Source organism: Hetaerina americana, unplaced genomic scaffold (assembly GCF_022747635.1).
Source record: "Hetaerina americana unplaced genomic scaffold, ioHetAmer1.1.p SCAF_86, whole genome shotgun sequence".
Lineage (NCBI taxonomy): Eukaryota > Metazoa > Arthropoda > Insecta > Odonata > Calopterygidae > Hetaerina > Hetaerina americana.
In genome coordinates this window covers 1,056,501-1,080,831 of record NW_027287494.1, presented here as the reverse complement: position 1 = coordinate 1,080,831, position 24,331 = coordinate 1,056,501, and the positions used below count along the sequence as shown (strand labels likewise).

The 24,331-nt window shown below is 37.3% G+C and overlaps 1 protein-coding gene across 6 annotated transcripts in view; it reads right to left on the bottom strand.

The window, feature by feature from the left end:
- Window positions 1-24,331, bottom strand: part of LOC139698453 (broad-complex core protein isoforms 1/2/3/4/5-like) — a 50,801-nt gene that overhangs the window by 9,173 nt on the left and 17,297 nt on the right. The window contains exon 6 of one of the 6 annotated variants that reach the window (XM_071597334.1): window positions 8,917-11,784. The exons of the other annotated variants lie outside the window; for them this stretch is intronic. Within the exon in view, the coding sequence (XP_071453435.1) occupies window positions 11,267-11,784 (518 nt within the window). The 3' untranslated portion in view covers window positions 8,917-11,266. Of the gene's footprint in view, window positions 1-8,916; window positions 11,785-24,331 lie in introns of those variants that run through there. 6 annotated transcript variants of the gene reach the window in all.

The window sequence follows — 24,331 nt, the reverse complement described above, 5'->3', positions numbered from 1 at the left end:
TTGTTATATATGACGACATCTACCATATGTGAATATGATTATAAGATGAATAAAGTATATTATTATTATTATAATCTGATGCCCATTCCATTGGGTCCTAATTTCAATGCTTTAGTTCTTATATTCCCATAATGGAAGTCATTCCTGCCTCTGGAATACTCTACCCCTGGAATACCATGTCTCCATATTCATACATAAGAACCTAATATGTTTCCCAGCTTTTGTATATTAAGCAATATGTGGTATTTGACTATTTAATGATAAAGAAAGGCTGTGATAAAGATGAATTTTTTTAATCGAGGATATGTACTATCCAATTCAATATTGAAGGTTTTAAAGGTTTATTTTTTCATCTAGTCTCATACAGGAAAATAGGATGTTTCACCATCACTAAACTTAGTTTCCATTCTCACTGTACCCCTACATTTTACTTCAAACTCTATTATCATCTCCTTATCACATCAAAGAATTAGGAACCTATCTAACTTAGCATAAATAAAATAATATCCTTTTCAACAAAGCAAAATATGTATACAGTATAAGATTTCTTAATTGATTGTGATTTCTTACTGAATATTGATAACTACTTGCAGAGGGCAAACCTGAGATATATTTTAAAGACATGACAGAATTCCCATCAACTTCTTCACAAACTGCGGGAGAATATGGATACAGAATTTCATATACCATGTAATATAGAAAATTATTTATTGATGTAATATTTTTTGGATACAATATTTGTGTTGTTTTGACTTATATATTACATGATACAGAGCTGTGTACCATTATTGTATGGTCTGTGTCTCATGCAACAATTCATACAAAGAGGCACTCAAGCAGTCTCACATGATAATAGGGTCAAATTCAAATATTCTTAGCTGGATAAAAAAAGTTGACAGCTACTATGATAAAAGATCAGCTCCAGAGCTCACAGACAACTAATAAAAACATTAATGGCGGCACATATGGGCAGCTTCCAAAAATCAAAGAACAGGGCCAGCTATAAAATTCAAGGACAGCTAAGAAAGTACACTCTACACAGCTCTTTACAATGGTATAGAATTGTGCTATTCATGCCAGAATCAGCCAAGATTCTCCATCCACTTTTTCAAATGGGAAGTTTTACATTGTGGACGTATGACTATTCAAAAGTTAATTAGTCATTGCATTGTTTTGCACACCTACAGAGGACAAGAATTAAGCAACCCTCACATTATAAACACACTCCACTTAATATGAAGTCTGCCCATGCGCAGGTTGGTACTTAGGAGCAAAATGTCCTCAATAATTAATTGCTAATCACTAATAAGCTGCTTTTAAACCCAAAATAGGTTTATTAATTAATAAACCTATTTAAATTAATAAACCTATTAATTAATTAATAGGTTTAATAAACCTATTTAATTCCAACCATCCCCTTTTAAAAAATATCTTCTATTGGTATCGCTATGTTGATGACATCATCTGCTGTTGGACAGGGAGTGAGAGACAACTAGATTTATTCCTAAACATACTAAACTCTCAACATCCCAAAATTTCTTTCACCATGGATATAGAGTCCGAAATAGGTCTAAACTTTCTGGATCTCATGATAACCATTAAAAATAACAAACACAACTTTTCAGTATTCAGGAAACCATGCTCTAGCAACATTATCATTCCATCTGATTCTTGCCACCCTACTGCTCATAAACTAGCCGCATTCCATGCGATGTTACATAGACTAGTAAATTTACCCCTCACAAAAACCAACTTCAATAATAAACTCAACATTATAAAATCCATAGCATCATCAAATGGCTATGATCCAAATCTAATAATGAAAATGCTAAAGAAAAAACTCCAGAGAATTGCCATTTCCAAAATTTGCCCTCTTAGGCCCGCTAAGGACAATACAAAAAAGTGGTGTCAATTATTATTTGTTGGTCCCCTCATGGACAAATTAGCCAGACGTTTCCCCAAAGATACATACAACATTTCTCTTTACTATCCCTCCACACTAGGGAGGATATTATGCAGAAACAAAGACAAGTTGGACCCCCTCCTTCAATCCGGTGTATACAAAGTGAAATGTGATTCCTGTGAAAAGTGCTCCATAGGCCAGGCTGGGAGAGGTTTCATCACGAGAGTGAAAGAACATAAGAGATGCTGGACATCGGGTGATGAAACGCCTCTCCTAGCCAAACATCTAATAAGGACATCGCATGATTGCAAGTTCGTTCCGGAAATCCTCCACCTAGAGAATAAGGGGATGAAACTTGACACACTGGAACAATTAGAAATACTGCAGGAGGACCACTATGTTCTCCTAAATGAACAAAATTTTGTGAACCATTCACCCCTCCTCAAGATCCCTTTCCCAATGAATAAAATCAAGAATCAAAATCCTACTGCCCCTCCTCTTCCATGACTTCACCCTCCTACCTTCTCCTCTCTTCCCCCCCCCCCCCTGTCAGGGTCTCCCACTGCCCACTACCACCGGTCATCATATTTTCCAAGAATTAACTAGTGTACTCCCCCCCCCCCCTTCCAGCACGTGGCTCATCCCTTCCACTAAAACCAGCAGTGGGCTCCGCTTCCTAGAAAGTTACCTGTTTAACCCATCTTCCCCTCCCCCCCCCCCACTATCTCCTACTGTTAATTCCTTCCCTATGTCCTTAAGCCTTTAACCCCCTGCTATACAAAAACCTGCTCTCGACACTCCAGCCCCTCGTCCCCCACTTTGTGGTTTTTCCTGTCATTACCCCCCATTCTTCGCTCTTAATAACCTCTCCGCCTCTCCTCCCCCCCTCCTCCTCCTCTCCCCTACTCGACTCTCCCTTCCCATCCACATCTGCTGTCCATATAAATAAGGACTCCTCACCATTTAGTTTGTCTTGTACCTGATGATGACTCTGTGAGTTGAAACGCATTGTATGTTAAATAAACTGTGGAAAAGTGCAAACTGCCCTTATTTCATTATGATGAACTTCCACGACCTCAAGCCTGAATCTGTTGAACTTATTCAAATGACACCATATTATCTATAATTAACTATTAGAAAATTGCATAATTTTGTTCTGGCATAACATTTTTATATGTGCTACAAACACACTGCAACTATGCTACATGGCGATTTAATGTACCTGAATTGTATACCTGTTTGTTATACTTTTTTACGTTACCATTTTTGCTGAGCTAAAACACTTTAAGGAGAAATACCTCCAAACACCCTAATTAAAAAGGTCAATTATCAAAAAATCGATTTCTGGAATTGTGGCCACATATCAGAATTATTTTATTTAACCTATTAGCAATTTAATGACTGTAATGAGAGATGCTATTCATTATAGGAAAACAGCAACCTGCTTCAAAAACTTCAATTCACAGTTGCAATGTCACCCAGACCATGATTGATAACAATGCAAACCAATGGACATATTGGTTGTATGTGTTGACTGTTGGCACTATTGCATTCATATCATTGTGCCAGTAGTATACTTATTGCAACCTGGAACAATTGTCATAAATCTTTTATGTTCAAACATGATTATAAAGATTTTTTTTCGGAGAATATCCATTTGCATAATCTAGTTTTCATCCACTTCCTTACATATCCAGAGAATATAAAAAACTTTGGAAATAGCTGTTATACTGTACTTAAAATAACATCTCTAAATTTAAACTTCTTCCATTCCAAAAGTGGATAAAAAAATGGATAACCTGAACAGCTTGAAAGAAACATTTGCATGGATTTTTAACAACAATCAGGGTGTCTTAAAATAGAATTACAGAAATTCCAAAGTATAATTACTTCCATCATGCAGTTGCTCGTTATTTCAGTGAATCTTATAATTCTTCAGTGGAATTACCATGCATCACGTCAGTAATTGTTAGACTAGTATGGTTACATCCAAACCATTTCCCTCAGAGATGGCTAGCATCAGTTTAGTTCATTTTACAGCTACATGGTGGCAATAGCTTTGAATTGATATCAATGAACAACATTTGCTTGTTGTTTACCCATAAATTAAAACTCATTAATGATCTCTACCACAGGTTTTCAAACTTCCCCAAATTTAAGTTGACAAGTTTCATATAGTGGGGGGTTTGCTTACACACATGATTTTACAGGTCTTAGGCAAGCATAACTTGGGCTTAAATACTCATTTATCAACCAGGGATTTGTCCTCCATTTTTTCCAACACCATGCACAGCTAAAACAATGCACCAGCAAGGAGCAAAAACAACTCAATTGCTCTCAATATTATTTCATTCTCAGACAGAATTATTGGCAAGACTACAGGGTTGAGATAAAAAAAAGAATTTATTTTATTTTGGCCATTAACTGGGAAAGAAGAAAAGGGTGTAAACCCCAAGGGTGAAGATCAATAGTACAGGTTGATTCAAAGGTAACACGTAGTGAGTGAAGCCTTCATTCTTCCTTCAAGAGTTTGGATTATGTAGGTTTTTTGAGCTAAGTAGCACAGCCCTGGAGGTTAAGTGACTTCAATTTGACGTGAAGATGCCACGGGCAGAACTGTTGTTTTGCCCAAACAACCTATTCAATTGGCACGCCTGAAAGAAGAATGAGGTCTTCGCCAATAGTAAAGGCATTTGAACAAGATTACACATTGCTATAGATTGGATTATGGAAAATGTATGGGGTGGAATTGGTTAGCTGTTAGTGAAAGAGTTGGGAATCTCTAAGACTTCAAAAATAGCAACTGATAGCAGAGGATGAGTATGGTCACCTGGAAAGGGTGAAGATAGAGGAAGAAGAATGAAGGAATCTGGAAAACCACGATGCTGTTGTGATCAAATGGGAACAGAATGCTTAGTACACTGCATTTGGAAATTGGATATTTGAATGAAAAAAAAATAAAAATTTTATGATTGCAAAGTGATAGTTATAAAGTTACCTACCTACCATATTTACAAATTTTAGTTTTTCCATTAAAATTGATTCGAAAATCAAGACTTAATGAAGATGGTGGCTTTTCGACCTTCCATTGAGATATCATTCACACCCCAACCAATTAATTTCAAGTGGAATATTTCCAATAATGGAATGCCTACATTATATACTAGCATGCTAAATTTTACCCTTGGTCAATTAAAAAACAAAATGGAGGTTAACAAAAAATGTTGGCCTCATAATTGGAAACACGAGCACAACAACGCATCTTGTGAGCCCACCTGATGGCCCTCGGCAAGACACTCTCCCTATCTTGCTGCACCTCCTCAAGGAATTTTAGCGATAGATTATCTTCAAACATAGGAATTTTCGACACCACTCACCAACATTAAGCATAGCTACTTAGGGTGAAAAAGCAAGTTTCCAGTGTCACATATTTTGTATGGAAAAAGACAAGCAATACTTCCAAAGATTCGAGAAAAATAAATTAAATAAATCCTTACCTCACCATCCTATATTTTGAGCATGTTTATAATATAAAACATTACCACTAGAATATATGGGACAGGAAATGAACTTAAAAGCAACAACAGTTAATGCCAGGAAACTGTTTAGCAACTAAATACAGATTACAGACTTGAAAACTTACCTTAATTTGACAAGACATTTAAAAATGAAAGGAAATGGGAAAGGGAGCCCGTGCACTAAGCCACTGTGTCTCGAAGAAGAATACCACCCATCCTTTGTTTGAGATGAACAGTTTTATTTCACGAACTATTAAGCCATTACACTGATTTGAAAAAGGAGCAGTTAGGGCCACATTGCCCTGAATACCACCTGAACGATAACAACGTCTACTTCCACCGGACCTGCTCAAAAGGAAGGCAAACTCCACACCAATTTCTTGCAAAGACACAAACTTCTATTCAGTAGTTAAAATCCACTTTTCAACAATAAGATTGAGATTGTATGTAAAAATCATTGAGACAGATTTTCTTTAAATTGAAGGGGTAAGGGGGTGGGCAGTGGAGAGGGGTAAGAGAAACTGGAACATAACAAATTAGTTGAGGGCTCTGAGGTAGGTGTGTAAGTTGTTCTCTAGCAGACACTTGTATGGAAATCTCAAAATACCTCAAAGTTGATAAGGATATGAATACATTTTGTTTTCATTAAGACTGCAATCTATGACATACCAAAATAATACAACTTTTGCCAAAGTGTTACCAAAAAAGGAATACAAAATTTCCTTAAGAAAAACATAGGCATTTTTGTATGTACAAAGCTCATACTACAAAAATAAAATATTGTCATAAAATTGGTTTTGTTTCATTCTTTCACAAGTTTTGATAATTTTTCTGTGGTTAAAAATGATGGATTAAAAATGTTTTTTCTTTTAAATGCCGACTTTTCATTTAGTACCATACTGACAAAATGTTTTTTTTTAAATACCAAAAGTATCAGATATGCAGGAGAATCCACAAAGGAATAATGAGGGGCTTATTCTCTAATGCATAAACAACAGAACTGTACAGACAACAGTGCATATATTAGAACTCAGTTATAGCACATGCGATGGATGCTCCATTACTCAACACTCTGTTTACAATCAGACTGACCACCAGCCCATGTCAGTACTTGTATGAAAAATCAAGAAACCATGAAGACTCTACAAAATAATGGATGAAAACCAACAAGAACATGTCATTAAAAAAGACCAGATCAGAGATCTTTTTACAAAGTGAATCCAAAGAGTAACCCTGAGTCAAGAGCCTCCAATGTTACTTTAGGAACAAAAGTTATAAGTTGGATACATTACAAACAAAACACCCACTACAATAACACGATGTACAAGTACCAAGAAATGAGTGCCAAGGAAGGCTCCCCCCTTGCCTCGTACTTGCATCAGGAGGTATTTCTTCAATTACATTCTATTGAACAAGCAGTACAGTAAACATACATATCCGACTGATTTGATTTCAAAGGAGAGATGTACACATGTTAAAATATTGTTTATCATAGTTATGCTATTGCACCCTTATGTGGAACAAGCAATACAAGAAACAACCTGATATATTCCTGATAAAATTAAATTGCACGAACAATGCATGAATAGTTGGCTACAATTGTACCAAGATACAAGACAATTTTCCTTAAACGTGCAAAAAGAACATTGCACTCATCCTGAGATTAATAAAATACGCAGTTTTTCATTTGGTTAAAATAATATGTTTGTCCCCTGATGGAATGTATTAACATATGGCATTAAATTCTTCTCCTGACTTCACAGAGGTATTATCATTGTTTTAAAAATTGGTTGATCAGTCTGAGTTTAGCAATTAAACAGATTCACATGACACTTGTACTTATCAAATATAACTGTGTTCTTATAGCACTCAGAGAAGCTGTATTGGTTCCACTCAATCCTGTAAAAGACTACCTCCAACTTGTTCCCTTAACAGAAACATGAGAGACAGCTTTAGCTTCAAAATTCTACAAGCAAAAACATAAAGCCCAATCAGCTACAGATCTTATTTTCAAGACATTTTCACTACCCTCTGCACAACATGAAATTATTGAGAATGACTTATCTTCTTCGCTCCTCCCAGCCAACAGACTCCAAATTACATGTACATTGATATGTTAAACCCTCTGAGGAAACAACCATCATTAAAACTCCATTGTTCCATGACAAAGCTCATTAAATTTGAAGAATTACACAATATTTGTACATGATGCATGAGTGGCCATCCTATGACTTTTTTAAAAAACACACCAACTGTAAAATTATCCCTCTTTTTTTATTTTGACAAAAATTGGAAAAGCAGTACCTGCTCTGTTGTATAAGATGTACTCCTGAAGATGAAAATATTTACCCATGGTGTTGAAAATTTTAACAATTCTCACTAACAATTGCACCTGGAAATTTATCGAAAATGTGAGCAATACATGCAGTTTACAACTGCCAACTGCTCACCTACTTAAATTGAAAGCCAGGCTTTCCAATAATAATAAATATACTTTCTTTTTAAACCACAACATCTTTTCTCATACTTAAATATGGAATTAGTAGCTGAAATAGTAAACAAATACTTTCCAACACATAAAAAACCAATTCCATACAAATTTACTTTATAAAAACCAAGATCCATCTACAAACAGTAAATGAAACTTCTTTGGTGCAAAATCACAACAACAAAAACAATATAAACCAAATTCATAAGGCATTTGCATCAGTTTCCTCGAATTATATGAATATATATTTTATAAAAATCAACCTTGGCATTGGACAATTTATCAGTTCTCAATGCAATATTTGTAGCTCATTTACAAATTCACGGGGTCACACTCACTCACACTCGTTTGTTGTTGCATGATGGTTGTTGTAACAGACAATGTAAAATTGAATATGTATTATTATTAAGATGTGTATATATATATATATATATTTATATTATTTAAACTGATGTGCTGACAAACCTGAAGTGTTCAACCATTATGTGGCATACATATCTACTACAGTTAACTGCTATAATAATATATGGTCAACCTGGTAATCTAGACTGCTTTATGATACCTGAATACTTAATGTGGGTACATAAGTTTCTGCAAAGTTATTTATTATTTGGATAATGGGAGGTCAGTTCGTCAAACACCCGCAAAGTTCCTGTTAAAATATATGTTAAAAAACAGATGCATCGTGTGATAGAAGAAGACGGTATTGTGAAGTTCCTTGGCACTGAAATAAGGGTATGCATCCAGGACACACACTCACAATAATTAACAACTGCAAAGTTTAAAAAAAACACCTAAACAACTTTGGAGAACATTACATTTTAGACATTTATATAATCACTATCAAGGTATAAAATTCCTTGATTAATAAAAAATTGCAGCTACCACAAAGTACGAGTAATAAAAAATCACTTCATATTGATTGGAATGAAAACTTGTAAAAAAGATGTGATGTATTCTAGGGACCAATATTTCTGTACATAAAATACATATGAAAAACTCTCTGATGATATAAGTGATGTGTAATATTACGTCACAAAAACATGTACTATATTAATTTTTTATTTTACACAATAAGTCCGAGAGCATTATTCAGCTTATTAGATCATCTATACTACGATTATATTTGTACTTGTGTAATGTCATCTGAGTTCTCAAACCTGAATGTGTAGCAAAAACTGAGGTCCTATATATTAAGTAAGATATCTCCATGAGTTTTTTTTGTGCTTAAAAGTTGTCCAAGAACCATAAAACCCGTGAAAACAGAGTTATGCCCGTGTACTGTTTCTTTCTGTATTTCTAATGTAAGTGAAATCCATTGTCCTATTCACCATGATTTGTACATGGACAATACTGAACATAACTGTCATTGTATATTGATTCGCTGGACAAAAAAGTTTGGACAATCCTCAAAGGCAATCACCTCTGTGACCAAAACTTGTAAGCAAATGAGGTTGGAGAAAAAGAACAAGGGGAACCCAAATGCATATATGAGTCTACACATACCCCAAAACCCTTTTGTTGGTTCCACCTGGTTCACAATTCTTCTGATGAACATATGGTGTTAAAATGTATTTCTTAAGAATACACTATGTTAAAAATACTTTAGTGGGAATCATTACTGGGGTGGGGCGTGGAGGAAAATCCCTCAGCTTCATTATTGCCATGAAGCACTTACGGTATTTCTTTTGAGAAGCTGGTCAATTTTTAGTACCTTAAGTCTTTTAAAGGCATCTTCTCATTACAAAGTAATCTTTTAAAAATAAATATATGAAATTTAGAAAAAAAATTTTTAGGCACATTGACATTGGATGGCTGGATGGTTGCTTTGATCTGCCCAGCCGAGTATGGTCCATAGGCAGCTCTTTCTTTCTTTTTGTATTTCCCACCCCACATTTTAAGTCTTGACCAACAAAAAACATTCCCATGTTCCCACTAAGCTTAGATATCCAAGCCAGTACTCTGCACGAAACAAGTGACTACTGAGTTAGCAGCATCAACTGTGTTGACTCTAGGGATGTATTTGTTTTTCTTTTTTTATGTCCATCGATGACTTTAAAAAATGACATAAGGATCTCTATACTTTTCTTTCGAGGTCCCAAAATGTGATGTATTAAGTGAAATATTGACTTAAACCAAAAAGCCTCACCTCTTGAACTCACTCTTCTCAAAATGGTGGCCTGACAAGTAAGGCACAACTTTCATGGCTTCATGACAACACTATTAACTCACAAAATGTCTATTTAGAGCATGTATACTGACAAAATATTATGTTACTTTCAGACAAGGTTATGAGGCCTGAGAGTAATTTTCAAAGGCTTTTTGGCCATATTCAAATGGAAATGACTGATTATCTTTATGAAAACACCATCCCTAGATGGACACAAGATGCATTTCTTTTCCTTCAGTTGTAGAAAGGTCTGATAACCAATATTTGCTCATTAATAGCATGATGTACCAATTTTACGGAAAAAATTACTTAAATATTCCATAGACATGCGTAATAGTAAATGCTTCAAGACTACACTGTCAAGTTTCCTATAAGGGTGAAAATTAAGAGAAACTAAACATGCAACTACATTTAAAAAACTCGTCAATATTTTAAAAGTGTTCAATAAAGGATAACATACTGAGAAAGCAATAGGCAAAATATACGTGAGGTTCCCACCATAGCAGCAGCAAAGAAGCAAGGCATGCAGCAAGAAAAATTAACTAAGAGAGGTCCACTGAGTCATCAACTCAAATAAGTTGAACAAAATGGATAAAGAAAAGGTTGTTGCATGCAATCCAGATGGATTAAATAAAAACAAAAGCTTATGTAACAAGCCCCCTACCCACTTTGAGCCCTGCAGAAGGAAACTGAAGTAAAGCCTTTTAAATACAGCTCAGCCTTTCATACAATGACACAATACACACACATTCAAAATTTAGAGCATGACTGAATGCATAAGCAAATAAATGCACCATGAAAACATGCTCCACATCTCTCAATAACACTCTCACGCTCACAGTCAACGTAACATACCTATTCGTGCACACAAATTGGGATAACCACAACATTAATCTTCATCAAAGCAGGCAACCAGCTTTAAATACTTCTAACACCCAGAAAGTCTTATAGCCATATTACATCTAAGGTTTTGCATAGAAAAACCAACATTAACATCTTTCCAACTCAACCAAATCATCCACTTCCATCAATGCCAAACATCTTGGTATAACCACATCATATGTTCAGAAGCAACTTGGCACGACATGAGCCAAAGAAACCAGCTTTGTTCATCATCTATCAGTAAATCTTGATACATTTACACAATTTAAATATTAACGTATAACGCTTAGGCTGGGCTACTGGCTTCATATTCCAGGCTCCCTGGGGTTATCTACAAGATGTTTCGGCAGCACGGGTGCTATCCCCTCTAAGAGTTTACTCCTCCTTCGCAGAACGTGCATGCCTCGATGCTGCAGACTTTTGTGCGTTGTTAGGGAGTTCTTGGTGCGGTACGACCGATGGCAGAACTCACAACGGTGAAGGGTGTCGGAGGGCTGGTGCCGGTCTTTGAAATGCCTCTTGAGTGAGTAATAGCAGCTGAAGTTTCGATGGCAATATGGACACTCTTGGGGTTCGTTCATGCCATTAGTTGGGGGGGGCATCGTGCAGTCCTTGAGTTCCCTCTCGCTTGCCCTCGGACTCGCTATCCCTTCCAGAGAAGTTCTGCCATTGGTACTCAACATCTGGTGGTTGGTGGCCATAGCGGGTGTGATTGAACTCTGGGAATTGGAAGGGGCCACATCAGTTAACTGATGTTGTGAGCGCTGATCGCGACGGAGGAAATGAGCTTGATGATGATGCTGTTGTGGTATCCCGTGCATGCCTGCAAGAATGACAGATAGAAAGGAATGGACGATATGGAAGTGTGAGCCAATCTCATGCTTTTTATCTCTATTTTGCCAGTAATGTTAAGGATAAGATATTTCTTTTGGAATATATACAATGTGATATGTCTGTGATGTGATAAAGCGGTACCAATAAGATATTATCTTATGGGTCAGAAGCAAAGGGAAATCTTTATCCCCTCAAGGGATTTGTGAAAAAATTTGACATTTGTCAATTTAAAAAAAGACTGGAGAACCTCAGGTAAGCTGCTGTGTAGTAGATAATGTATCAGAGATTTTTGGCCAGGGGTAACATTGACTAATGATGTGAATAATAAAAAATTGATCACATTATTTTTTTACAAGGAAACCAATAAATTTACAATTACTAATGGGCAACAGAATCCGTAAAAGACACAGAGACATGAAGGGTAATTCAAGAAGATTCATATTCCAAAGGACCACCTCATACGGAACAAAATTTTCTCACAGCATGATGTGAAAAACAAAATAATGCTATGTGAACATGAGGGAAAAAAATTTGCTGCGGGTATCCGAGATTTCACTCACAGTTAAGGGAAGGTCTGAAATGATAAAATTATGCCACTTTTCCAATAAGCCATTAATGATGACAAGAGCTACATTAGAATAAACGGTAAGAATGGCCAAAAAGAGAAAAAAATTAGTTGGAACTTTTAGATGCAACAGAGAGGAACAACAATTACAGAAGAAGTAATACCAACAACGTGAAGTATAAATCCACAGACATATAGTGAATGAAAAACAGAGAACTCCAATAGCTACTGAGGTATTACTAAGTTACGTCTTTCATAGATAACAACCAACGAGATAACACACTCCTTCAGTATATCCATCCACTCCAAATTAGGAAATTGCTCCATTGTCATTTTATTTAAATTACAAACATCAAACAGTACGAACGCATGAACAAATCACAGAATTAACCAAAGAACACTTTAATACCACAAACAGCATTTTCATCATACTTTTTGTTAGCCATCAACCCTCAACCTACAGCACATGAGTGTAAAATGAGAACTTGAGAAAATGTTACCAAACACTTGAGACTGTGCATGCCACACTGCCCTATGATGCAATGCCATTTAAAAAATTTTTCGGGTACAACTAGCTCAAGTCTGTACTCTAACATGTGGATCAAAACATATAAATAAGGAAGTATGGAGAATGCAAAAGAGAGAGAGAGAGAGAGAGAAATATTACCCTTGAAAAACGTTATGTGAAATGCATTGTGATGGAAAATGGCAATGGTTTTTTTGGATGACTCAAAAGTGCCAGAGAGCATTCCTTACAAAGAAGCAAACAAAATAAGAAAAGGAAAAAAAATATATATATATATATATAGCAGCTGTCCGAGCATGGTTAGAGGGGAAGAGGAAGGCAGAACATACATAACTAGTCATTTATAACGAAAGTAATAATAGAAATAATGAAAGGGGGAACATGATATGAGGGAAGAGAATGTGGTGTTGGTGTGGGGGGTAGAGGGGGGGAGAGAGGGGGGGGGGGTGAGAGAGAGAGGGAGAGAGGGAGAGAGAGAGAGGGAGAGAGAGAGAGAGAGAGAGAGAGACTAAGAGAGAGCACACAACAAACCACTGACCAATGAAGGCACACATGTGCAGCCACCACGCTCTCTCGATCCCTGAGCCACTAGTTCATGGGGGCAGTTCCCCCGTCCAAATCCACGCTCCCCCCCACCCCACCCATGGGCCCACCCCCTCCTCCCGCCCCTGCTCCTCCGCCCCCACTCGGCCGGCTCTTATGGTAGGTGTAGATGTGGGTCATGAGGGAATTTCGCGAGCAGTAAGTGCGTTCACAGACAGCACATCGAAACTCCTCCATCTTCTCCTCGTGCTTATCAGCGACGTGACGCTTGAGGCTCGCCTTTGAGCACAGCATCTTGCCACACAGTAGGCAGAAAAACTGTCGTTTTGGAGTGGTACTATTGTTGTTGGCGGTGGCGGCAGAGGCCATGGCTGCCGCCGCCGCCACTGCAGCTGCAGTAGCCGATGAGGGGCCTGCAAACGAGCAGAGAGGACGAAAAAATGCGTGCAATAGCGGAAGGTTGGTTTTTTTTCAAAGGTTACCTGCAGGAAAAATAGCAAGGTGTGGAACTCATTTTCTTTCTTAAGTTGAGCCAGCAATAGCCAACATGATTTGTCTACAAGTTGAAAAATACTTCCTCTTCTTATATTTAATACTTTTTCCATGTTGCTTTTCAGTTTCTCTTCACTATTTTCTTTAACAATAACAACTCTTTGGTGGGGGATGAAGAGCAGAAAAGGAAAATCAATTGCTGGAGATTTTGGCGGAAAAATACAAAGGAAGGTGAAAATAAAGCAGGTAAGAATTCAAGGGGCTTTATGAATAATTTTACAGAACTTGTATAGAAGTAAACTTGAAGAAAAAACCGAGGAATAAAAAATTGCAGAGGATAGTAATTTCTTTTATGAAGTAGATTATATTTTTTGCTTACGAAATAAATATTTGGAATTAGGAAAAGAATGTACGGCGAAATTGAAAAAATACAATTATGACAACTGAATAGTCATGAAAACTTAGAAAATTAATACATGGAACAACATAAATATGCATTTGATTGAAATTATATTGTATCAAATGATTATTTTTTATAAAAAAGCATAACGTTAACTTTGCTTCTATCTTTTCAGCATAGGTAATTGAGACTGAAGTTTCAATGACAGATTAAGTCTTAATTAACATCATCAGTTTTATTTACACACATTTGGCAGGTAACCATTAACTAGTGGCTTCTTGCAGCACATATAAAGCATATTTAATGCAAGAAAATGTGAAAAAGTATATAAACTAAACGCATAATAATCAGAATTTATACTATTCTAAATTATGAGAAAGCCCCATATACACTACAGAAAGAGCATGCTGCAAAATTATATTTATCATACCACTTTAGTAAATAAAACGAAAACTTCATCAACCATAGTAAGGAAAGGGAAAAAAGGTTTTTCATGCTTCTGATAAACTTAAAAAGGCAAAACAATTTAGACTAATCATGTAAACCAACTGTGTTCATGATTTGATGGCAATGATAGATGATCTAATTAAGCTGCAGTGAGTTCTTTGATGAATAAAGTTTGAACAAGAGTATGGAGAGAAGTGTCACACAACGATGCACTACATTACAAAACCCTTTACAGATCCAAAGCCTCATAACAATGCAGAAATCAAAATCTAATAGTCTCTCAATACAAGGCAACCATTACCATTTTTAAATCAGCATGGGTAAGGTATCTTATGCGCATTTAGTATAAATCATTTAAAACATAAACCAAATAGACAGCAAGATAAAACAATTTTATTTGCTAATACTGTTTACTGTGTGATTGGATACATTTTCCAGTTGTTTATTTAGTACATAAAGTGATTACAATGTTGAGGAAAACCGAGATGAGCAGTGATTCATTATAAAGTAAAACCCTCATGACCAGCAATGCACAGAAATACAGGTGTATACAAATTTGACTCATGATATCCACTAGTATTAGCCAAAAAGTAACAGCTGGTAGGCACTTAGCATTTCACCCCTATCAAAATGTCTTGTATGAAAGAATGTTGTAATTAACCCTTCACATTTAACCCATAATTTACAAGCCTCCAAAGAGACACAAATTAAGGCCACAAGCTCTCAGATAAAGAGTGGTTCCAAAATTTTGATTGCTGCAAAAGCATTCATTTTTGTCAAAGCAACAACAATATATCTGTAATCAAACATTAGTATGGCTACTCTTGTGATGACAAATTTTATTTGACAATTTTTCCAGTTTTTGTACGTGTCATAAATATATATATGTAGTACATATATTTTGACACAGGTTCCTACAAAGCACTGAGTCACCTTGGAATGAATAAAATTACCATGAAAAAATAAGTTCTTCGATGCACAGAGAGTAAGACCTTCTCTGAATGGCAGTTTTGAAAGCTTAAGTGTCAATTGGAAGGGTGATTGGGGAATGATGAGCAAAAGTTTGGACTAAAGGAAGTTTTTTTTAAAAAGAGTTCTATCACTTTCTTAGTTTTGTACACAATCAGAAGTAACAAACGAGCGTTTCTGAAAAGTTAGGCAGTCACATCACATAGAGGTTTTACGCCTGGAAAGTTTGCAAGAAAATTACAAAATGAACTGGTTAAGGCTGTATATGATACATCTGTAACATTTACCATCAGAAGCAAAAATGCAGTAACTTTACAATCAAGAAAATAACTGAAACACATTACACAAAAAAGCATACATATCTTCTAGCAACCAAAACAACAATGGAATTGCCAACAGTTGTGTTCTGAAGCAATCAAATATTCACATTATACTAAGTCGCAAGACCTACAAAATGAACACCAATGTAGTATAAAACCAAGCAGCAATTGTACAGGTGTATATTTGCGAAACTGTTGACTTGACAATTCATATGCATATGATTAAAAACAACCAACATCTGTTTTTCATCTAGACAGTTCCCACAAGTACTGGCAATTTTCTATTACAGGCTTCATGAATATCTTAGCAGAGTGTCTTTGTGAATCATTGCATAGCACAGGCAGTGTTCAAAATGTTCTCAGCAAGAGCAACCAAATTCTTTGAAAATTCATCACGAAAAGTGAATTTCTTCTCGGATTATATGCCAAGCAAGCTTTCACTCCATTTCTACAAGAAAAGGAAATCAGTCAATAAAACCCTAAATATACATGAAGTGCACCCAATGGCAGGTCAGCAATCAGTATCAGCCTTTCGTCAACAATACTGAATTAGGTTTGCACCATGTCACACTCTGCCATCCTCAGAGAGATACAGCAGTTACCATAGTTGGAACAACAACAATGACTGATGCCCCCTCACCAACACGCATACATTATATATCACAAGTTTTCTATACTGATCACAATACACAGCCAAATGTGCACCTCAGCCATTCCCTTGTACTTTCCCAATGAAGAGAGCATTTAACGACTTTTTTCTCCATACATATCCTTTCCTCCTCCCCTCTCAAACTCTTTTTCTCCGCATCTCCTTATCATCATCCTCATTTTCCTTACATCCTCCTCTTTTCCTCCCTTCTGCAGGGCCCCCCCTCCCCCCATTAAAAGGAGGCTCTCTCACACACGAGTTGGACGGGGCCTGCTCTGACGGTGGTAAACACTGCGGTGGTTGTGCAGGCTGTTTATGGTTCGGAACACTTTGTGACAGACGGGGCAGACCGCGGCGTGGAGGGGCTGCTCGTGTTGCTGCTCTTTGTGGCGGCGGAGGGTCGCTGCCGAGGCCAGCACCTTGCCGCAGACATTGCACACCAGCCCTTCCCCCCCACCTCCTCCTCCTCCACCCCTAGGGCCCTCACCACGCCCTCCCGCCACTGATGGCGTCCGTCTCCTCCCGGACCATGCTTCCATTACGTGGAGCGACTGCACTTCCAGGCCGGGCCACTGGCCGGCAGGGGCCTTGGGTGGGGAGGTGGCGGCGTTAAAGGGGGTGCCGGGTGCGTTGCCGGGTGCGGCGGTGGTTGTGGTGGTGGTGTTGTTGGTCGCTGGGTTGTTGTTGGCGGGGATGGGGTTCGGGGCGCCGCCCTTGAGCGGGCTCGGCATCCCTGGACCGACAAAGAGGCAAGGGAAGGGGCAGGCAATGGGGGGGGGGGAGACGAAGGGTGCGGTTGGAGGAGTCCAGGGAGAGAGATGAGAAGAGAGAGCGTGTGTGAGAGAGAGAGAGTGGGCAGAGGTGGAGAGGGATGGGAGGGATTGAGAGAGAGAGAGAAAAGAGAGAGGAGGAGATGGGAGACAAGAAGGGGCATGCATTAATAGGTGGCCAAACAAGGGAGGATTGATTTTGTTTGATGGTCCCAAATTAAATATGGGCCACACAAAACAATGTGAATTTTGAACTATTTTTTTCAATTTTTCCATTTAACAATCTTAATTTTTTTGTCCAAAACCCTCCTACCCCATAAACAACCCCTCTCCAACACTCAAGGAAGGACCAACTGAACACTTCCATTCTCTTTATTCTCTCTCCAACCCCTTTCTTATATTTCAGCCCTTAATTTCCCTTGCTACTACCATTACCTGTGGCAACATTCGAAGCACCACCAAAAAATCTCTAATAATTCAAACAGCACACCAATCATTCTTTTCCCTCTCTCCTCCACAGCTACCAAGACCTTAATAATGTGCCGAGCTTTGATGAGTACTTCAGAATAACAATGTATAACAATACAAAAAGGAATACCCGGAAGCAGTAGTCTAATCTGACCATTCATAGAGTACACCCTCCTGGCATAACTATGTAACTTCATAAACAATTGCTAATGAATTAGGTCCACTTTTAAATTTAAACAACATTTTAAATAGCTAATATTCATTGTAGTAACCCAGAGATATGTCCTATGGTAACAGGATTTAGTGTTTGCATTAGAAAACATAAATGTTTACAAATTATATTCCAAATTTATTTTATTTGCTTTATCACAAGCAACTACTCATCATACAGCTTTCATATCAGAGGTACAGTTTGGGAGATTAATCCATTGTTTAATATATTCTTATGTTATATTAGTGTATTAAACATCTCATACCAATGCATCCCAAAATGAATTGGAATGAAATTGGAATGCTTAGTTACAAGCAGACACCATTTAATTAAACACCATTCTATATAACTCTGGAAGAAACTACAATATGTATATCTGACTATGAGATGGTAAAAAGCAGGTTTTCAAGTCTCGTTTCATTCTCATTTTGAAAAGAAAATATAATTTTAATTTCTAGTCACATTTCCACTTACACAAAATCCATTATTTGCAATCCCCACACCATTTATCTACACAACTCTCCCTCAGAGTTTGAAGAGTTGCCACTACTGTGGCCACCTTTCATTCCACTTAGGAACAGCTATGAGTCAAACCCCTTGCAAGCACCAAGCACTTAAAAAAAAGGCTCCTCTCGCCAACTTAGGAGGAAGAGTGCTCTCGTCTTAAAGGCACTTGATGGCCCACCTCAACTCCCTACCTGCAACATTTTTTTTGCACTTGTCAAATAAGCAATGAGTGTTTCACTTCCCACCCCATTTCCTTTTGGCACCCGCTTCCCCCTTAACCGCTCCATAAAAATAAGTCTACAGAATGTCTCCTGACATGAGAGCAACAGAGCTCACTAAGACCACTCTGATCAAACTGTCCCTCTGCTCACTTGGTCAATGAACAATACAGAAACCACCCAACTCTTGACTTTCAGAAGCACTTTGCTCGTTGCACAGTACATACATTTGGCAAAAATCCCAATTAAAATAAGAAGAAATTTCTAATGGGACCAGCACAAGGCTGACTTAAGGAACTTCAATTTAGCTCGAAAGAGTCAATATTTTGGTTTCTAATAAAAAAAAACTGCCTTACAAATTACCACTAGAAATCAAGACTCAAACAGTTAACACAAAAAAATCGACAGGATCACAAAAAATTGGTTATAAACTGGTTATCACCACAAGCAGAAAGAGAGAGAGAGGGAGAAAGCTATGCAAATACCATAAGGATAGCTTTCATAATTTACAGCATGGTTTTTTTAGCACTATAAAACAATAGTAATTCGTTGTTCAGTACAATTAAAAGAAAGGTTCAGAAGCTTGCAATTCTCCTAGTCTTGAAAGAACCAGCAATCAACACAAAACCATTTCCTTATCACAAATTTCAAAACCAAAAGTGGCTTTCAGAGGTGATTAAAAAAGCGATGGAGAAATCCATCAATAGTTCCACTATTGGCAAACTGCTCAGTAAACTGGCTTGTCTTCGTCTACGCCCCCCGCTCCACCTCCTCCTCCCCCACCTTCCACGCCTGGCCCCCCACCACCCATGCCTACCACCCCGCCCCCCCCTCGACCCGCCCCCCTCCCCCGTGCCGCACGGTGATAGATGCTCTTGTGGTTCCTCAGGCTATTCAGTGTGCTGTACACCTTGTTACAAATGTTGCAAACCGGGGCTCGAGTCGGGTTGGCGTGAACGTTCTGAATGTGCCGTCGAAGTCTCTGAGGAGAGGTCAGATTTTTCCCACATGGCTCGCAACGGAAATGTGGGGAGCCCCCGTAGCCCCCCGACACTCCTGAAGCGGCGGGTGGCGATGGCGCCACCTGTTGGTGTTGGGAGGGGACGAGGAGGAGACCACCTGACGGAGAAGAGAGAGATAGACGGGGGTGGTTTGGGGGAAGAAGGGTGGGATTTTAGCAGTTGGTGCGTGCGTGGATAGGCCAGGAGGGTGGTGGATTCGAGACCAGGTGGGGGGGGGGGTTGAGGAGGGAAGGGGGGTGAGGTAGGACCACGGGTGAGAAGAGGGATGGCAGAGAGAAGGGGGTGTAGTGGATGGTTTTGGGATCACGGATTGTGGGGGGATGGAGAAGAGTAAAAAGTGCAGGAGGGGAGGAGGGAGGGGTGTAGAGAGAGAAAGAGAGAGAGAGAGGGAGGGGGGGGAGAGAAGACGAAGCTACGGTTACCGATTTCCATCCATGTCATTCATCAATTTTCATCCCTAAACTCACATTTAAGTTTACAAAGCAAACAAATGGTAATCTATTTTCTTCAGGGGCCAGATGCATTTTCTGCTTCATCTATTTCTCTATTTTCATACAATAGAATTAAATGCATGACCAATCAAGCACAGATTTATACCAATTACTCCACCACCTGCAAAACATTATGGCTTAAATTTGAATATCTGTTTATTCAAACAGTATTTGTTGTGCAGCACTCAAAACATTTCTCTATGAGGTAGTCTACAATTTTTACACATGCCAGGTATTGAGAGACGAGTATTTATTTTACATTTTAGGGTGGAATGATACCCTATCTATTACATATATTACAATAATTACATTCATAGAATTTCAAATAAACTATATATGAAACTGCGTGTCTCAGAAAATATAATATTTGCCAATATAATCTTGTCTTCATCTTCCTTCTTCACACACTCATATTATCAACAGAATATCACATATATAATACATCAGCACAAGGTACGTTTCTTTAACAGAAATTTTACATAAGCCTTTGTGTTATATTGACAAGCATCTCATCCAGCATCAATGAATGGCTTGGCCATTTAGTAATCAATGAAAGCCTATGGAAATAATCTAAAACATACTCTCCATCCAAGGTAACCTGACAGGAAAGTTACAATGGCAGTGACATTTAAGGGGGACTTAATAATCCTGTCCTTTTCAAAAATGAACCAATAGGCCACATGGATACAACTCCTACTTAGAGAGGTGATAGCAGCAAATTTATTTTGCCATGATTATGAATTTCAACCATTGACTTAACTCCAAAATATTGTATTCACTAAAAAATAATAAGAAGAAGGAAAGAATATAAAGAAATGCATGCGTTGTTAAAAAAATGGTGTGATATGACTAACAGGGAATAATATATATACAAAACTTGTGTGTACAATAGTGAGGCGAATGTAGAAAAGAGGCTACCAAAGAACTGATAAATACCTTGGAGTAAAACTCTTTCACATTATATAGCAGTTATATTCTATGACTTCCATTACAATTATTAATTCCCTGACAGTAAAAATCAACATAAGAATCGCAAAAATATTATTGAAACAGAAAAGCATGCAAAAATCTTAGGTTCTCGGGATTGAAATGCTCAATGAGAATTAATTCTCAGAGCAAAAGGTCAATACACAACTGTAAGTGGTTAAAAAAGGTTCAATATGCAACCAACAACCTAAATAACTACTTTTTAATGACTAGAAATAATGAGCTCTTCAGTCATACTGACATAATAATGAGAAATAATTCCAATAAGGCAGTGCATGGAAAAGAAATCCAAATTAAATGGCTAGTAACTGTTTGTGTAAGCAATAGTATGTACTGAAAGCCTATCATCCCTCACATTCTCCAACTTCTCCCTTCCTCACATTGGCATTTAATTGAGAATATAACCAAAAAAGTCCCTCTGGAGTTGGGACATTGTAGATATTCATCAAATCCCAACTTTCAAAAGAATTCATTATTTATAGATATTTTTAAATGAAGTTCGACAATATCCAATACAATGTGTTGCAGCATGTGCAACCTACCGCTCCATGAGAAATAGGAAATCCAGGGAAAATTCTACAAAGTCCTAATGTTCAGCTGATGCTTGAATTGTCAAATATTTGAGAGAGCTTTGGGTGAGGGACCTTGCAGGATTGTAAAGACTCAGAAGTCTAACTTCCTCACTAAGAATGGGTAAGATATGGTGATATCAAGGTGCATTTACATTGCCAACTCAACTTACAGTTCCACTATATAGATAATATTAGGAAAAAATTAAAACTCAATACATAATGTAAAATACATAAATATTTCATCCACTAAAATACTCGTTGTTTAAGAAATAGCTTCTCAGCCTTGTACTCTTCCATTCAAATTCAAGTGATTTTAAGTTTTAATATAACCATAGCAGTCTTTCTCAGTTTCAAATTCTGAGAAAATCTGCAGTTCAAGTAAATAATCATAACAAATTCGATGTTTTTTTAGTAATCTGGAGTAACACTTAACCCAATAATACTGATTTTATATTAAACATCATTGCACTGCATACACCACATACTACTTACAATATTGTTGTAAATTAATAAAGTACAAATTCCATCAGCTTTAACTCTTCAATTCCCACTGCCTGCCGTCATACTTATAATTCTACAGGTGGATGAAACTACAGTGCAATTCAAGCATTTAATGTAATTAACAGATAGTCACTGCATATCACCCATTCTCAAAATTAAAACATCATGTAGAGAAACAATGATTAAATAAAAGATTAAATAAAGTGTCAGAAAAGATTTACATTTACTTAGATGATATCAAAATTTAAGGACTATTGAATAGCAGTTGAAGCATTATTTACATCACATTGTTTTACTAGGTCAATTATTGAAAACTGAAAAAGCATCTATCATTTTTACTGTTCTTTGAATGGCTAATGAGAATTTTATATTCCCAATTCTTATCTCTATATCTTGTGCCAAATATTTCATTGTCAGACCAGGGGATTTTATTTGAGATGACAACTCCCTAAAGTAAAGGACTTTTTTGAACATATTTTTGAGGGTGCCAGGGCTCACTAACAAGTAACAAAGAGTAGGAGTTAGAAAAGCATCAGTGCATATTTACTGTGACTCAACTGCACCCCAGTTATCGGCTTCCAAATTTTAATTCTCATAAGGTATTTTTCAAGTCACAACATGCAGTCAGGTAATAGGCTACATAATACATGAATACATTGTCAAATAATTTGATTAGCAAAAACGATATAATAAATAAAAAGCTAGCACTATACTTTATATTTCCTTTGTGATGTCCAAGGACATATTCTCTAAATGTTTCCAAAACATATTAGTTGCTCACAAGCCAAATTAAGTTTGATAAACAATTACTCATCAAAAGTAATCTTTCTGAGTAATACTTTTCTAATTTACGTCACTTGTTGATGGGCCCTCAAGCATTTTCCTGAAGTCATTCAATATCCACTGTGTTATTGACTTTCAACTTTTGGCCACCATTCACCTTCTCAAAGTAGATGTTTTACCATCAGCATGCTTGTTTTTTTCATCTAAGAACATTTCTGTCCTAAATCATTTACAGGAGGATTGATAACATTTCTGCCAGAATGGACATCGTTCAAAAGTGAAGAAGACTTAAATATTGTAACAGGGATCAAAATAGGATGGCCGCTGAAGATCAAACGCCAGGGGGGACATAGACACAATAATTAATATCAAAAAAGTGGAGAGCTATTGCAAAACTGTCCATGAAGTAGCCTCCACTGCACAGAGACAGGGTCGAAGTCGACAAAAAACAACACCAGCCAACCTGACGACCAAAGAGGAACTTTTTTATACAAATGATTCCTGATGTGCAAGCAAAACAGGAAAACTAAAGGTGAAACCAAACTTCAACCAAAAAAAGAAATCAATGAGATGATTGCGAGCAGGGTGAAATCCCAAAAATAGTAGATGGAAACTAAGACCCAAGCACTTGAAAGGAAAGAATGTGTTCCGATGGCAGAAAAGGTGTTGGCCGAGGCCTAGGCTCAGGGCCATTCTCAGCCTTTTGGTGAAACAAAATTATCTGGTATAAATATTGACTGGCCCATCTTTCTGGGCGATTAAAAAGTAAAACAGAGAAATGAATTGTTTCCACTTTCCAAACCAGAGGTACAAAAGAGTAAAATATCAGAAGAGTTTCCACTGCGAAAGATTAAGCCAGTGCTATATATACAGCAACAGAATGCCTCAAATATATTGACCACGTTATCAAAGAACTATTAACTAACACAACAAATAAGTTTTGAGACCGAAATGGTAGAGAACCAGAAATTTCAACTTTAGGCAGACGAGAAAACATCAATTGGCATGGGAAGTTAAAGCATTTTCAAGGATACCAATACCTGAATACTAATTCCACTAGTAATATTATATTTGGATTGTTCATGAAAGAGCTAA